Source organism: Melanerpes formicivorus, unplaced genomic scaffold (assembly GCF_026170545.1).
Source record: "Melanerpes formicivorus ecotype bairdi unplaced genomic scaffold, bMelFor1.0.p_v2 SCAF_154, whole genome shotgun sequence".
Classification (NCBI taxonomy): Eukaryota; Metazoa; Chordata; class Aves; order Piciformes; family Picidae; genus Melanerpes; species Melanerpes formicivorus.
This window is the reverse complement of record NW_027142506.1, coordinates 280,811-297,096: the sequence shown is the minus strand read 5'-3', so window position 1 is coordinate 297,096 and position 16,286 is coordinate 280,811. Positions and strand designations below refer to the sequence as shown.

Genomic DNA, 16,286 nt, shown 5'->3' with positions numbered 1-16,286 from the left:
TATGAATCAGCCTTCATCTGCTGCTGAACAGCACAGCTTCAGCGCTGCCTCCCAAGCAATCACATTGCTGGCACAGCAGTGGCCATTTTTGGAAGGACCTTCTAATTATCTGACAGCAAAACAAAGTTAGTGTTGCACAAACAGTACAAAGTTTACTGCAGGATTGAGCTTTAATCTCTGGTGGTTGCTTATTGACTCCAGAAAAAACAGTGGCTATTCAGTGAAAAGGCCTCAAAGCCAGTCCAGAGGTGGATTTGAGGGAGAGGAACTTGTCTTCTGCTGCTCTTCGTGGAACCCAAAGTAAGGTGTGGTTTGGAAGGCACTTGGGCTGGATTAAATTTCCCAATCATCTTGCTACAGTAGGACTTGGTTTATTTTTTGGTGCTTGTTGGCTTTGACCTTTTTAACAGTTAGAAAAGCAGAAGTTGTGCTATGTGATTCATGCTGTATCAGGACCTGCAGGGAGGTTGCAGCCAGAACCAGAACAGGAGGACACAGTCTCAAGCTGTGCCAGGGGAAGTTTAGGCTGGAGGTGAGGAGAAAGTTCTTCCCAGAGAGAGTTGTTAGCCATTGGAATGTGCTGCTCAGGGAGGTGGTGGAGTCACTGCCCCTCGAGGTCTTCAAGAGGGGATTGGATGTGGTAATTGGTGCCATGGTTTAGTAGTCATGAGGTATTGGGTGGCAGGTTGGATTTGATGATCTTTGAGGTCTTTTCCAACCTTATTGATTCTATGGAATCTATAGGACATATGAGATACAAAGACTTGTGCTATCAGCAGCACATGATGGCTTTAAGGCATCCAGAGAGGGACTGGGATGCTTTTGTCACCTGGTGTCCATATAGGATGAGAGGAAATGGCCTCACGTTGCACCAGGGGAGGTTTAAGTTGGATATCAGAAGAAACTTCTTCATGGAAAGTGTTCTCAAAGGTCTGAACAGACTTCCCAGGGAGGTTGCTTGAATCCCCATCCCTGGAAGAGTTTCAAAGATGCAGAAATGTGGTGCTGAGGGATATGGCTTAGCCTCAGCCTTGCTAGAGTTCGATAATGGTTGGACTTGGTGGTCTTTAAGGTCTTTTCCAACCAAAATGATTCTATGGTTCTAATTTCTGCTCTGTTATTCTTTTCTTCAAGGTTCCCAGAGCTTCCCTCAGCAATGGCTATGGTGTGTCTTTCAGACTTTGAAGCCCATGCTAAAAAGTATTTGCCCAAGATGGCTTGGGATTTTTTTGCAGCTGGAGCAGATGACTGCAGCACTCGAGATGAGAACATCCTGGCATACAAGAGGTAATGTGAGGAGGAAATCAGGAGTGTTGTACTGGAAGCTTTTAAGCCATGTTTTTGTGCAAAATGTTTGGACACCAGAAGCAAAGATTCTTTGCACCTTGCCCTTTCAAGGTGGTCCCCAAGCAAGATGCATTTACCTGAGTAACATATGCCTGGAGGTGCAATGATCATAGAATCATAGAATCAATAAGGTTGGAAAAGACCTCAGAGATCATCAAGTCCAACCTGTCACCCAACACCTCATGACTAACTAAACCATGGCACCAACACCTCCAGGGATGGTGACTCCACCACCTCCCTGGGCAGCACATTCCAATGGTCAACAACTCTTTCTGGGAAGAACTTTCTCCTCACCTCCAGCCTAAACCTTCCCTGGCACAGCTTGAGACTGTGTCCTCTTGTTCTGGTGCTGCTTGCCTGGGAGAAGAGACCAACCCCCACCTGGCTACAACCTCCCTTCAGGTAGTTGGAGACAGCAAGAAGGTCTCCCCTGAGCCTCCTCTTCTCCAGGCTATACAATCTTCATTGATTCTAGACCCTCCTGATTTTAGATAACTATAATTCTTCTATTTTATTTTGAGAAGCTAATGTCCATGCCTGAAAACAACTTAGATTCTATGAAGCATAAGTGATGCTAGAGGGCTCTGGCAAATGGCAGGGTAGCATTTGACAGGAAAGGGGATGAGGGAGACACAGAATGAGACACACTAAGGAGCTTTTGGTGAACAGGAGAAAGCCTACATACAAGTAGTGTGGGGTGTAGGGAACATGTAACAGACAGCGAGGGCAAGCACAGTGTACAGTGAGGACAGGCATACAGTGGTCAAGTCAAAGACAGCAACCTGGACTGGGCTGCAAGTAGAAGGAACCTGTGGGATGGACAGTAGGAGGGTGAGGGGCCTTGAGCACAAACCCTGTGAGGAGAGGCTGAGGGAGCTGGGATTGCTTAGCCTGGAGAAGAGGAGGCTCAGGGGAGACCTTCTTGCTCTCTACAGCTCCCTGAAGGGAGGTTGTAGCCAGGTGGGGGTTGGTCTCTTCTCCCAGGCAACCAGCACCAGAACAAGAGGACACAGTCTCAAGCTGTGGCAGGGAAAGTTTAGGCTGGAGGTGAGGAGAAAGTTCTTCACAGAGAGAATTGTTAGCCATTGGAAGGTGCTGCCCAGGGAGGTGGTGGAGTCACCATCCCTGAAGGTGTTCAAAAGGGGATTGAACGTGGCACTTGGTGCCATGGTTTAGTTAGTCCAGAGGTGTTGGGTGACAGGTTGGCCTTGATGATCTTTGAGATCTTTTCCAACCTTATTGATTCTATGATTCTATGAAAAGAGCTGGTGAGCTAAGATGGGAAATGCAGGACGATGTCCTGTGGCTGGTAAGCAGGATATAGGATTAACGAGAAGTGCTAGTGGCTGAACCGGTGGCTGAATGGACGTCTGGAAATGAACAGAAAGGACAAAGAGCCTCCATTATAGCCTGGTTTATTTATTGTCTGAGATTCCTGCACTTCAATAGGTAGATGAAGACCTAGTTTCCATGAAACTTCAATAGAGCCCCTGAACAGCTACTGTGCTGAAGGATTATTTTTGTCTTCCAGAATTCGTTTCCGGCCACGTGTGCTGCGGGACGTATCCATGATGGACACCAAGACCAAAATCCTGGGAACTGAAATCAGCTTTCCTGTAGGAATTGCCCCTACTGGCTTCCACCAGCTAGCATGGCCTGATGGAGAGAAAAGCACAGCCAGAGGTACTCATCTGCGTTGTGGCCAATGCAGCAAAAAAAGAGGGTTGTGGGAAAGCCTGAAGAACCTGTTAGGATGAGCTGGGATGTGACTGAGCAAACATTTTCAGGTTTGAAGGGGTAAACTTCTTTTACTCCACTTTCTGACACCCTTATTTGTGAATGACCCAGCTGGATCTGGTGACACAAAATGGATGGGAAGCTCTGTAGAATTTACCTTTCCAGGTAGGAGGTGTTCAAAAAGGGACTGGATGTGGCACTTGGTGCCGTGGTTTAGTTAGTCCTGAGGTGTTGGGTGACAGGTTGGACTTGATGGTCTTTGAGGTCTTTTCCAACCTTATTGATTCTATCATTCTATGATCAGCTGTATGGAGGCTGCTGCAAGCTTAAGACAGAGACTGTGGGCACATTTCTGGTGTATTCCAAGTGCCACACAGCTCCTCAGTGCTGTGGTCTTGTGGTGGTTTGAGCCTTAACTGGGACTTAAGAGCTCAGATGGGGACAAGGCTGAGCATCCATCCGCTGCTCCCCCCTCCTCCTTCCCAACAGAGAGGAAAAAAAAAGAAAGGGAAGGAGTAAAAGGGAATATGCTGCCCAGGGAGGTGGTGGAGTCACCATCACTGGAAGTGTTTAGGAGGGGACTGGATGAGGCACTTGGTGCCATGGTTTAGTTGATTAGATGATGTTGGGTGATAGGTTGGACTTCATGATCTCAGTGGTCTTTTCCAACCTGGTTAATTCTATTCCATTCTAATCTAGTCTAGTCTATTTGATTCAATTTGATTCAATTTGATTCAATTCAATTCAATTCAATTCAATTCAATTCAATTCAATTCGATGCGATTTGATTCGATTCGATTCGATTTGATTTTATTTGATTCTATTAGATTCAATTCAATTCAATTCAATTCAATTCAATTCAATTGGATTCAATTCTATCCTATCCTATCCTATCCTATCCTATCCTATCCTATCCTATCCTATCCTATCCTATCCTATCCTATCCTATCAGCTGTGATTGTCCATCAGTGGTAAATAGAGACGTTTCTAACTCCAAGGGCACATTTGCCAGCGGGTAGAGCACTGTGCTTGGTAGGAGAAAAGTAAAACAGGAGCTCAGGTGTTGTCTGAAAACCATATATAAAAACAGTTTTGTAGCTGGTGTCTGACAGGAGAGTTGATTATGACCTTGATTGTGAGTATCTTCCAACCCCTGCACAGCAGCCAAAGCGATGAACACCTGCTACATTGCCAGCACCTACTCCACCTGCACACTGGAGGAGATCTCCGCGGCAGCTCCCGGCGGCCTTCGCTGGTTCCAGCTCTACATCCACCGCAACAGGGCTGTTTCCCAGCAGCTAGTCCAACAGGCAGAGGCCTTGGGTTTCCAGGGCCTCGTCCTCACTGCAGATCTGCCCTACACAGGCAAAAGACGTGATGATATCCGCAATGGTTTCCGCCTTCCTCCCCACATGAAACTGAAGAACTTGGAAGGAGCCTTTGAGGTTTGTAAAATAAGCCTGTCCTTTCATTCACTGTCCTGGTGTGTACCACATGAGGCAAAACCCACTGGGTAACTGCTGCTTTGGCATCTGTTGTAACCCAGGGCATATCTTCTCCCTTTCTGGTACCGTGGTGTCCTCGCTTGACCTCCTGCCAGCCTGGGTTCTGGCTCAATCTCAGTCCAGCTTCCTTAGAGACATCAATCTCCACCCCCATTCTGATTATTCTTCTCTGGAGACACTTTCTGTCAAGAGCTGTTGAACATGTCTGCTAGCAAGTTTAATTAATTCATTTCCAGCCAGCATGGATTTAGGAAGGGCAGGTCCTGCCTGACCAACCTGATCTCCTTCTATGCCCAGGTGACTGCCTGGTGGATGTGGGGCAGGCTGTGGATGTGGTCTGCCTGGACTTCAGCAAGGCCTTTGACACCATCCCCCACAGCAAACTCCTGGCCAAGCTGGACAGCAGCACTCTGAGCTGGGTTAGGAACTGGCTGGAGGCTGAGCCCAGAGAGTGGTGGTGAATGGTGCCACAGCCAGCTGGCAGCCAGGCACCAGTGGTGTGCCCCAGGGATCAGTGCTGGGCCTCATGCTGTTCAATTTCTTTACTGATGATCTGGATGAGGGCATGGAGTCCATCATCAGTAAATTTGCAGATGACACCAAGCTGGGGGCAGGAGTTAATCTGTTAGAGGGTAGAAGGGCTCTGAAGAGGAACCTTGACAGCCTGGACAGATGGGCAGAGTCCAACAGGATGGCATTCAACAAGTCCAAGTGCCAGGTGCTGCACTTTGGCCACAAAACCCCATGCAGTGCTACAGGCTGGGGTCAGAGTGGCTGAGAGCAGCCAGGCAGAAAGGAACCTGGGGGTGCTGATTGACAGCTGGATGACCATGAGCCAGCAGTGTGCCCAGGTGGCCAAGAAAGCCAATGGCATCCTGGCCTGGATCAGGAACAGTGTGGCCAGCAGGAGCAGGGAAGTCATTCTGCCCTGTACTCAGCACTGGTTAGACCACTGCTTAAGTCCTGTGTCCAGTTCTGGGCTCCTCAGTTTAGGAAAGATGTTGAGTTGCTGGAAGGTGTCCAGAGAAGGGCAATGAAGCTGGGGAGGGGTCTGGAGCCCAGCCCTGTGAGGAGAGACTGAGGGAGCTGGGGTTGCTTAGCCTGGAGAAGAGAAGGCTCAGGGCAGACCTTCTTGCTGTCTACAACTCCCTGAAGGGAGGTTGTAGCCAGGTGGGGGTTGGTCTCTTCTCCCAGGCAAGCAGCACCAGAACAAGAGGACACAGTCTCAAGCTGTGCCAGGGGAGGTTTATGCTCAAGGTGAGGAGAAAGTTCTTCACAGAGAGAGTTGTTTGCTGTTGGAATGTGCTGCCCAGGGAGGTGGTGGAGTCACCATCCCTGGAGGTGTTCAAGAGGGGATTGGATGTGGCACTTGGTGCCATGGTTTAGTCATGAGGTGTTGGGTGAGAACTTGTACTTGATGATCTTTGAGGTCTTTTCCAGCCTTACTGATTCTATGATTCTATAATTCTATGATTCTAGGGCAGAGAAAGACTCAAAGGGGCCCTCTGTATTTTTACAGCTCAGATGAGGTTGCCTTCTGTCCTGTGGCTGTAGGGAGAAGACCGTTCTGAGTACGGGCTGCCCCCCAACAGCTTAGACCCTTCCGTCACCTGGAACGACATCTACTGGCTGCGAAGCCTGACCCACCTGCCCATCATCATCAAAGGTATCTTGACAAAAGAGGATGCAGAGCTGGCAGTGAGACATGGAGTTCAGGGAATTATTGTGTCCAATCATGGTGGAAGGCAGCTGGATGGAGGACCTGCCACTGTAAGTGAGAAACAGATGTCCCTTGAGTGTTTATTCAAAGCACCTTTGCACTGACCTGAGTATCTCTGTGCTCATGTGTATGCTTCTGGTGGATGTGTGTGTTTGTTGTGTGGCTATGGCTTTGTGCAAATGTCCTTTAGCTCTTTTACATCCACTGAAGTATCCTCTCAGCTTCTTGGGAGGGTTCTGTAAGCAGCACTGACCCTACAGAACTGCTGGGCAAACTACTGGCCTGAGTTAGCAAAACTTTTCTGCCCGTGCCTTCATGAGGTTGTGCAGTGCTTGTGTCCTCTTTGCACAATGCAGCAAAAGTAAAATGAAGCTCTGGAACCAGGCACAAATCCAGGCTGGGCAGGGACTGGCTGGAAAGCAGCCCTGAGGAGAGAGACTTGAGGGTGCTGGTGGAGGAGAAGCTCACCAGGAGCTCTCAGTGTGCACTTGCAGCCCAGAAAGCCAATCAGATCCTGGGCTGCAGCAGGAGAAGTGTGGCCAGCAGGGCAAGGGAGGTGATTCTCCCCCTCTGCTCAGTGCTGCTGAGACCCCACCTGGAGTACTGCCTCCAGTTCTGGAGCCCCTATTCCAAGAGGGATGTGGAGGTGCTGGAAGGTGTCCAGAGAAGGGCCAGGAGGATGAGCAGAGGGCTGGAGCACCTCTTCTGTGAGGACAGACTGAAGGAGTTGGGGCTGTTCAGTCTGCAGAAGAGAAGGCTCCCAGGTGACCTCATTGTGGCCTTCCAGGATCTGAAGGGGGCTACAGGAAGGCTGGGGAGGGACTGCTCAGGATCTCAGGGAGTGATAGGACTAGGGGGAATGGAATGAAGCTGGAGGTGGGGAGATTCAGGTTGGAGGTGAGGAGGAAGTTCTTCCCCATGAGAGTGGTGAAGCCCTGGAATGGGTTGTCCAGGGAGGTGGTTGGGGCCCTGTCCCTGGAGGTGTTTAAGCCCAGGCTGGCTGAGGCTGTGGCCAGGCTGATGTAGTGTGGGGTGTCCCTGCCCATGGCAGGGGGGTTGGAACTAGATGCTCCTTGTGGTCCCTTCCAACCCTGAATGAAACTATGATACTGTGATACTATGATACTATGAAAAATGTGCAAATGAGAGAATCAGAGAATCATCTCAGTTGGAAAGGACTGTGAAAATAATTGAGGCCAACTGTCAGTATATTAATTACTGTCATTGCTGCCCTCTGCCAAGACATCCACAAACAATGCAGCCAGATTCAGGAAGAGGTCTGCTGTGCATGTTTACACACTCCTGTCTAAGTGGAAATGTATTGGCTTCCATTAGCCAGAGAAAGGATGGCTTATCAAGAGAAAAAGTCCCCCTAGTTTTCAACCTGTATAAAGAAACTATGGGTTGTTTGGATGACTGAGTATTTCACTTGGCTTCTCTCAGTTTTCCCAGTTATCCTTATTTTACAGTTCTGGTTTGCATAATATCTGTGGACTTTCTTTTCTCTGTTTTCCTCTGTAGAATGAAAATAGGTACCAGGGAATTCTCTTCTATTACAGAATCACAGAATGGATAGGATAGGATAGGATAGGATAGGATAGGATAGGATAGGATAGGATAGGGTAGGATAGGATAGGATAGGATAGGATAGGATAGGATAGGATAGGATAGGATAGGATAGGATAGGATAGGATAGGATAGGATAGGATAGAATAGAATTAACCAGGTTGGAAGAGACCTTTGAGATCATCCAGTCCAACCTATCACCCAACACCATCTAATCAACTAAACCATGGCACCAAGCACCCCATCCAGTCTCTTCCTAAACACCTCCAGCGATGGTGACTCCACCACCTCCCTGGGCAGCACATTCCAGTGGCCAATCTCTCTGTCTGGGAAGAACTTCTTCCTCATATCCAACCTCCCCTGGCACAGCTTGAGACTGTGTCCTCTTGTTCTGGTGCTGCTTGCCTGGGAGAAGAGACCAACCCCCACCTGGCTACAACCTCCCTTCAGTTAGTTGTAGAGATCAAGAAGGTCTCCCCTGAGTTTCCTCTTCCCCAGGCTAAGCAACCCCAGCTCCCTCAGCCTCTCCTCACAGGGCTGTGCTCCAAACCCCTCCCCAGCTTTGTTGCCCTTCTGTGGACACCTTCCAACAACTCAACATCTTTCCTAAACTGGGGGGCCCAGAACTGGACACAGGACTCAAGGTGTGGCCTAACCAGTGCAGAGTACTGGGCAGAATGACTTCCCTGCTCCTGCTGGCCACACTCTTCCTGATGCAGGCCAGGATGCCATTATCAGAATTCCTAGCAAATTATAGCAGAAGCAGCAAAGTACCAGAAAATGGAATTCACTTCCAAGCACTCAGCAGACTGACCATGAGCCAACAGTGAGCCCCTGTGGCCAAGCAGACCAATGGCATCCTGGGGTGGATTCAGAAGTGTTTGGCCCGCAGGTTTAGGTTGGTTCTCCTTAGCCTCTACTCTGTTTTGGTGAGGCCATACCTGAAGTATTGTGTCCAGTTCTGAGCTCCCCAGTTCAGGAAAGACATGGACCTACTGAAGAGAATCGAGTGGAGAGCCACTAAGGTGAGGGCACTCTCTCTTATGAGGACAGGCTGGGAGGCCTTGGGCTGTTTAGCCTAGAGGAGACTGAGAGGGGATCTCATTAGCCCTTATCAATATGTAAAGGCTGAGTGTTGGAAGGAGGGAGCCAAACTCTTCTCAGTGGTATTCAGTGACAGGACAAGGGAAAATGGATGCAAACTGGAACACAGGAGGTTCCATGTGCACATCAGGAAAAGATTCTTGCCTTTGAGGGCAGCAGAGCACTGGAACAGGCTCTCCAGAGAGGTTGTGGAGTCTGCATCTCTGGAGGCATTCCAAACCTACCCAGACATAGAATCAATAACGTTGGAAAAGACCTCAGAGATCATCAAGTCCAACTTGTCACCCAAGACCTCATGACTACTAAACCATGGCTTCAAGTGCTACCTCCAATCCCTTTTTGAACACCTCCAGGAATAGTGACTCCACCACCTCCCTGGGCAGCACATTCCAATGGCCAATCACTCGTTCTGGGAAGAACTTTCTCCTCACCTCCAGCCTAAACTTCCCCTGGCACAGCTTGAGACTGTGTCCTCCTGTTCTGCTTCTGGTTGCCTGGGAGAAGAGACCAACCCCCACCTGGCTACAACCTCCCTTCAGGTAGTTGTAGAGAGCAATAAGGTCTCCCTTGAGCCTCCTCTTCTCCTCTCAATATACTCTAGGTGATCCTGCTATAGCACCCTGCTTTCAGCCCTCAGTGTGCTGTGATTCTGAGCTTCTCTGTACTTTATTCTGCAGCTGTTGGTGCTGGGCTATGTGTCCTGCATTGTCCCATGTTAAGCAGGTGTACTGTTAAAGCATGGCATCCCTGCTTGTCGTGTTGTTATATCTCCTCTTTCTCTTGGAATTAAAAGCTGGGCTCAGGGTGAGTGTGCCTGCTCCTTTGCAGATTGATGCTCTGGTGGAGGTTGTGGAGGCAGTACAAGGAAGAGTTGAAGTGTACGTGGATGGTGGTATACGAAAAGGCAGTGATGTGTTGAAAGCACTGGCCCTGGGGGCAAAGTGTGTCTTCATTGGAAGACCAGCTTTATGGGGCCTGGCTTACAAGGTAAGCAACTTGGAGTTTCTATATCTGCTTCTCCCACTCTATAAAACTCTGATGGTGGCTTTGTTCCATACAATCACAGAATCTTTAAGATTAGAATAGGCCTCTTAAGATCAAGTTCTGCGCGTTTTCTGAGCACTTCCATTTGAGATAATAGCCTCTCATCCTATTAAAAGTGATAGCAAGAGTTTTCACCAGGGAAGAATATTATACATTGGAATGGAATGGAATGGAATGGAATGGAATGGAATGGAATGGAACGGAACGGAACGGAACGGAACGGAACAGAATAGAATAGAATAGAATAGAATAGAATAGAATAGAATAGAATAGAATAGAATAGAATAGAATAGAATAGAATAGAATAGAATAGAATCTGGAGGTGGGGAGATTCAGGCTGGATGTGAGGAGGAGGTTCTTCCCCATGAGAGTGGTGAAACCCTGGAATGGGTTGTCCAGGGAGGTGGTCGGGGCCCCGTCCCTGGAGGTGTTTAAGCCCAGGCTGGATGAGACTCTGGCCTGCCTGATGTAGTGTGGGGTGTCCCTGCCCATGGCAGGGGGGTTGGAACTAGATGATCCTTGTGGTCCCTTCCAACCCTGAATGATACTATGATACTATGATAATAGAAGAATAGAATAGAATAGAATAGAATAGAATAGAATAGAATAGAATAGAATAGAATAGAATAGAATAGAATAGAATAGAATAGAATACAATACAATACAATACAATACAATACAATAGACCAGGTTGGAAAAGGCCTTTGAGATCATCGAGTCCAACCTATCACCCGACACAATCTAATCAACTAAACCAAGGCATCAAGTGCCTCAACCAGGCTATTCCTAAACACCTCCAGGTATGGTGATTCCACCACCTGGGCAGCACATTCCGATGGCCAATTACTCTCTCTGTGAATCACTTCTTCCTCACATCCAGCCTCTTGTTCTGGTGCTGGTTGCCTGTGAGAAGAGACCAACCCCAACCTGGCTACAACCTCCCTTCAGGATTACTCTCCTCTGAGCCTCCTCCTCTCCAGGCTAAGCAACCCCAGCTCCCTCAGCCTCTCCTCACAGGGCTGTGCTCCAGACCCCTCCCCAGCTTTGTTGCCCTTCTCTGGACACCTTCCAGGAGCTCAACATCTTTCCTCAACTGAGGGGCCCAGAACTGGACACAGGACTCCAGGTGTGGCCTAACCAGTGCAGAGTACAGAGCACGATGACTTCCCTGCTCCTGCTGGCCACACTGTTCCTGATCCAGGCCAGGATGCCATTGGCCTTCTTGGCCACCTGTTGTTTGTTTATTTGTTTGTTTTACTAAATTTTAAGTGGAAACAACCCACACTGTGTCAATATCAGACATTTTCTGGGATTTAAAAATGCTGCTGAGTTTCACAGTTTCTAATATAGTTTTGGAGCTGACAACTTTGCTCTGTGGGACCTGCCCTTTGGTGTGGCACTTTGGCATGGTAGAACTCAGGACTTGGGGTGCTGGTCAACAGGCAGCTGAACATGAGCCAGCATGTGCTCAGGTGGTCAAGAAGATCAACAGCATCCTGACCTGCATCAGGAACAGTGTGGCCAGCAGGAGCAGGGAAGTCATTCTGCCCTATACTTGACACTGGTTAGGCCATACCTTGAGTCCTGTGTCCAGTTCTGGGCCCCTCAGTTGAGGAAAGATGTTGAGTTGCTGGAAGGTGTCCAGAGAAGGGGAATAAAGCTGGGGAGGGGTTTGGAGCACAGCCCTGTGAGGAGAGGCTGAGGGAGCTGGGGTTGCTTAGCCCGGAGAAGAGGAGGCTCAGGGGAGACCTTCTTGATGTCTACGACTAGCTGAAGGGAGGTTGTAGCCAGGTGGGGGTTGGTCTCTTCTCCCTGGCAACCAGCACCAGAACAAGAGGACAGAGTCTCAAGCTGTGCCAGGAGAGGTTTAGGCTGGAGGTGAGGACAAAGTTCTTTCCAGAAAGAGTAATTGGCCATTGGGATGTGTTGCCCAGGGAGGTGGTGGAGTCACCGTCCCTGGAGGTGTTCAAGAGGGGATTGGATGTGGCACTTGGTGCCATGGTTTAGTAGTTATGAGGTGTTGGGTGACAGGTTGGACTTCATGATCTCTAAGGTCTTTTCCAGTCTTATTGATTCCATGATTCTGTGTTTCTACTTGCTTGGAGGCACAGTGTACTATTTCTGAAGGCTCAGCCTGGTATCTGGCTGGAGTGTTAAAGCTCTCATTACTTCACAAAATGCTGGCAGTGCTGGAAGGTTTGGCATTTAAAAGAAGAAGAAAAAAAGCTCCCTGATGGAGGCTAACTGCTAGCTAAGAAAAAAATCCCACAAGGGTTAGAAACTGTCAGGAGTGAAAAACAGCTTTGTTTTCTTTCCCTGCATCACAAAAGGAAAAGCGTGGAAATGAATCAGTGATGAACTGAGCACATCCATCCTGTTGTTTTAATCATTCAGCCCTATGAGAGGCTGGAGTTGGCAGGGCCTCCAGGGACTGCCCCAGCTCTCACAGGGGAAGCATTCTGGCCCTGTTGCTTTGTGCCACTGCTCCTTTCACTCTGACTGATTGCTTTGTTGTGGCAGGGTGAAGAAGGTCTTCAAGAGCTCCTGAGGATTTTGCAGGATGAGTTTCGCTTGTCCATGGCTTTAGCTGGTAAGCAGAGAATCAGAGCAGCAGAGAATCAATAAGGTTGGAAAAGACCTCAGAGATCATCAAGTCCAACCTATCACCCAGCACCTCAGGACTATCTAAACCATGGCACCAAGTGCCATGCCAAATCCCCTCTTGAACGCCACCAGGGAGAGTGACTCCACCACCTCCCTGGGCAGCACATTCCAATGGGCAATCACTCTTTCGGGGAAGAACTTTCTCCTCACCTCCAGCCTAAACCTCCCCTGGTGCAGCTTGAGACTGTGTCCTCTTCTTCTGGTGCTGGTTGCCTGGGAGAAGAGACCAACCCCCTCCTTTAAGATCATGAAGACCAACCATTCTCTAACTCTACCAAGGCTGGTGGTAAATCACATCCCTCAGCACCACATCTCTACCTCTTTTAAACACCTCCAGAGATAGAGATTCACCTACCTCCCTGGGGAACCTGTCCCAGTGTTTGAGAACCCTTTCAGTGAAGAGATTTCTTCTAACATCCAGCATAAACACACCCTGGTGCATCTTGAGGCCATTTCCTCTCATTCTGTCACTTGTTTCTAGGAAAATGTCCCAAGCCCACCTTGCTCCAACCTCCTTTCAGGCAGTTGTAGAGAGCAAGAAGGTCACCCCTGAGCCTCCTCTTCTCCAGGCTAAGCAACCCCAGCTCCCTCAGCCTCTCCAACTCAAGTGTTCTGCAACACTGATGGGGAGACTGGAACTGAAATGCCATTGGGCTTTGCTTAATAGCCTGGGCTTGGAGGTTAATCTTTCAACTAGGAAAGGTTCCTACAAGGTATTTCTTTCTCAGGAGTCTCTCACACTTCTTTACATGCAAAGGTCAGTCTTTTTTTCAGTGGAGTCAAAGGACAGGGCGAGAGGAAGTGGGCACAGACTCAAACATAGGAAGTTCCATTTAAACACGAGGAGGAACTTCTGTACTTTGAGGCTAGTGGAGCACTGGAACAGGCTGCCCAGAGAGGTGGTGGAGTCTCCATCTCTGGAGTCATTCAAAACCTGCCTGGATACCATCCTGTGCATACTGCTGTAGATGAACCTGCTCTGGCAGGGAGGTTGGACTGGATGATCTGAGGTTCCTTCCAGCCCCTATAATTCTATCAGCTACCTGAAGGGGGGTTGTAGACAGGCAGAGGTTGGTCTCTTCTCCCAGGCAGCCAGCACCAGAACAAGAGGACACAGTCTCAAGCTGTGCCAGGGGAGGTTTAGGCTGGATGTTAGGAAGAAGTTCTACACAGAGAGAGTGATTGCCCATTGGAATGTGCTGCCCAGGGAGGTGGTGGAGTCAGCATCGCTGGGGGTGTTCAGGAGGAGACTTGATGGGGTGCTTGGTTGCATGGTTTAGTTGGTTGGGTGGTGTTGGATGATAGGTTGGATGTGATGATCTTGAAGGTCTCTACCAACCTGGTCTAGTCTATTCTATTCTATTCTATTCTATTCTATTCTATTCTATTCTATTCTATTCTATTCTATTCTATTCCATTCCATTCCATTCCATTCCATTCCATTCCATTCCATTCCATTCCATTCCATGATTCCATGAAAAGCAAACTGAACTCAGCCAGAGCATTTGGTTGGGATGTTTTTGGCAGGGCTGTGAGATTCCACATAGATCTGATCAAATTAAATGGTACTGCAAATGTCCATCCATCCTCCCTTTGTCTTTTCTATCCACCTTTCACTGCTGGGTGAATTGAGAATCTGTGGTGGTTCAGGCTGGGTGCCTCCTGCTGCTGCCACACAAGATACACCTGTGGTGTCCTGAGGGTCCAGCCCAGTGGGTGGACACAGGGAGCTGTGTATTTCATACCCACAATGTCCTGTGCTCTATAAATCCATCAGCAAGGACTGAGTCTTCCTCTTTCTTCCCTCTCTGCTCCCATGGTAGATGCTCCCTATCTGGTAATGAAGGGGGAACCACCTCAAGACCTCCTGGGGCCTGGCCAGGCCTAATGCCAGGAGGAGAAGGGGGAAGGGCAGTCTCAGATCTGGCCAGCTGAGATTAGCCTAACAATGGAGGAGGTGGGGGGAAGAAAGAGCCCTGGGGGCTTTGGGTGTACCCTCAGGTGGGGAAAACAGGGAGCTCCTGGGTGTGCTTTGGGATCTCCTTTTGCCACCGTGCTTGTGGTTCTCTGTGAAACATTCACTGCTCTCCCATTAAAACTTTCCACCACTTCTGTAATCTGTTTGTCTGAGTCTCATTTTTTCCTGCCCTGGTGGGATGCAAAGAAAGATCAACCTTTCAGCCCACCTCTTTTTGCTTTCTTTTTCCCCTTTTCTTTGTTTTTGGTTTCTTCTTTTCATGTTTCTCACTCTTCCTGTGCAGAAAGCCCAGTGCCTAACCTCAAGGGTGAAGATGCCATTGAGGAGCAGGGCTTCTGTGAGCAAGATGTTGAAGTGTGAACCTATCCCCACATGACTCATGCAAGACTAGACCATGACTCAGAGAGGGAGCCTTCCAAGTTTAATCCACAGACATTCCTCCCTCACCAACTGTTTGTCTCTCTGTTTGTTTCAGGCTGTGCCAGCGTTTCAGAGGTTGGCCGACACCTAGTGGAGTTCTCTAAGCTGTGAACAGCCTCCTGCAAGGTCCCAAGGGAGAACTGAAGAGAGGGAAAGGAGATGCAAAAGTCAAGTGTGGAATGAGTATCTTCATAGTATCATAGTATCAGTCAGGGTTGGGAGGGACCACAAGGATCATCTAGTTCCAACCCCCCTGCCATGGGCAGGGACACCCCACACTACATCAGCCTGGCCATAGCCTCAGCCAGCCTGGCCTTAAACACCTCCAGGGACAGGGCCCCAACCACCTCCCTGGACAACCCATTCCAGGGCTTCACCACTCTCATGGGGAAGAACTTCCTCCTCACCTCCAGCCTCAATCTCCCCACCTCCACCTTCATTCCATTCCCCCTAGTCCTATCACTGCCTCAGATCCTGAGCAGTCCCTCCCCAGCCTTCCTGTAGCCCCCTTCAGATCCTGGAAGGCCACAATGAGGTCACCTCAGAGCCTTCTCTTCTGCAGACTGAACAGCCCCAACTCCTTCAGTCTGTCCTCACAGGAGAGGTGCTCCATCCCTCTGCTCATCCTCCTGGCCCTTCTCTGGACACCTTCCAGCACCTCCAGATCCCTCTTGGAATAGGGGCTCCAGAACTGGAGGCAGTACTCCAGGTGGGGTCTCAGCAGAGCTGAGCAGAGGGGGAGAATCACCTCCCTTGCCCTGCTGGCCACACTTCTCCTGCTGCAGCCCAGGGTCTGATTGGCTTTGTGGGCTGCAAGTGCACACTGAGAGCTCCTGGTGAGCTTCTCCTCCACCAGCACCCCCAAGTCTCTCTCCTCAGGGCTGCTTTCCAGCCAGTCCCTGCCCAGCCTGTATTTGTGCCTGGAGTTGCCTCGACCCAGATGCAGGACCCTGCCCCTGGTCTTGTTGAAGCTCATGAGGTTGGCTTGTGCCCACCTCTCCAGCCTGTCCAGGTCCCTCTGGATGGATCCCTTCCCTCCAGCTGTCTGCTGCACCACACAGCTTGGTGTCATCAGCAAACCTGCTGAGGGTGCACTCAATGCCACTGTCCATGGCACCCACAAAGATCTGATGAGTATCTTCAGCAAACTCCTGAGCAGATTAGGAAGGCTCTGTGTTTGCAAAGGCCACTCTCTGCCTTT

The 16,286-nt window shown here is 49.4% G+C and overlaps 1 protein-coding gene across 5 annotated transcripts; it reads left to right on the top strand.

The window, feature by feature from the left end:
* The first annotated feature begins 228 nt into the window (after positions 1 to 228).
* HAO2 (hydroxyacid oxidase 2) lies at positions 229 to 15,568 on the top strand. 5 transcript variants are annotated; one of them, XM_068168685.1, is made up of 8 exons: positions 229 to 300; positions 1,135 to 1,287; positions 2,879 to 3,030; positions 4,450 to 4,529; positions 6,144 to 6,359; positions 9,808 to 9,966; positions 12,544 to 12,613; positions 15,141 to 15,568. In XM_068168685.1, exons 2-8 carry the CDS (start codon positions 1,157 to 1,159, stop codon positions 15,194 to 15,196), a joined length of 864 nt encoding a protein of 287 aa, XP_068024786.1. In that variant the 5' UTR covers positions 229 to 300; positions 1,135 to 1,156; the 3' UTR covers positions 15,197 to 15,568. The 5 variants fall into 5 exon arrangements, with proteins under 5 accessions (XP_068024786.1, XP_068024783.1, XP_068024781.1 ...); XM_068168682.1 differs by having other exon boundaries at positions 4,249 to 4,529; XM_068168680.1 differs by having other exon boundaries at positions 4,246 to 4,529.
* Positions 15,569 to 16,286: the final 718 nt, after the last annotated feature.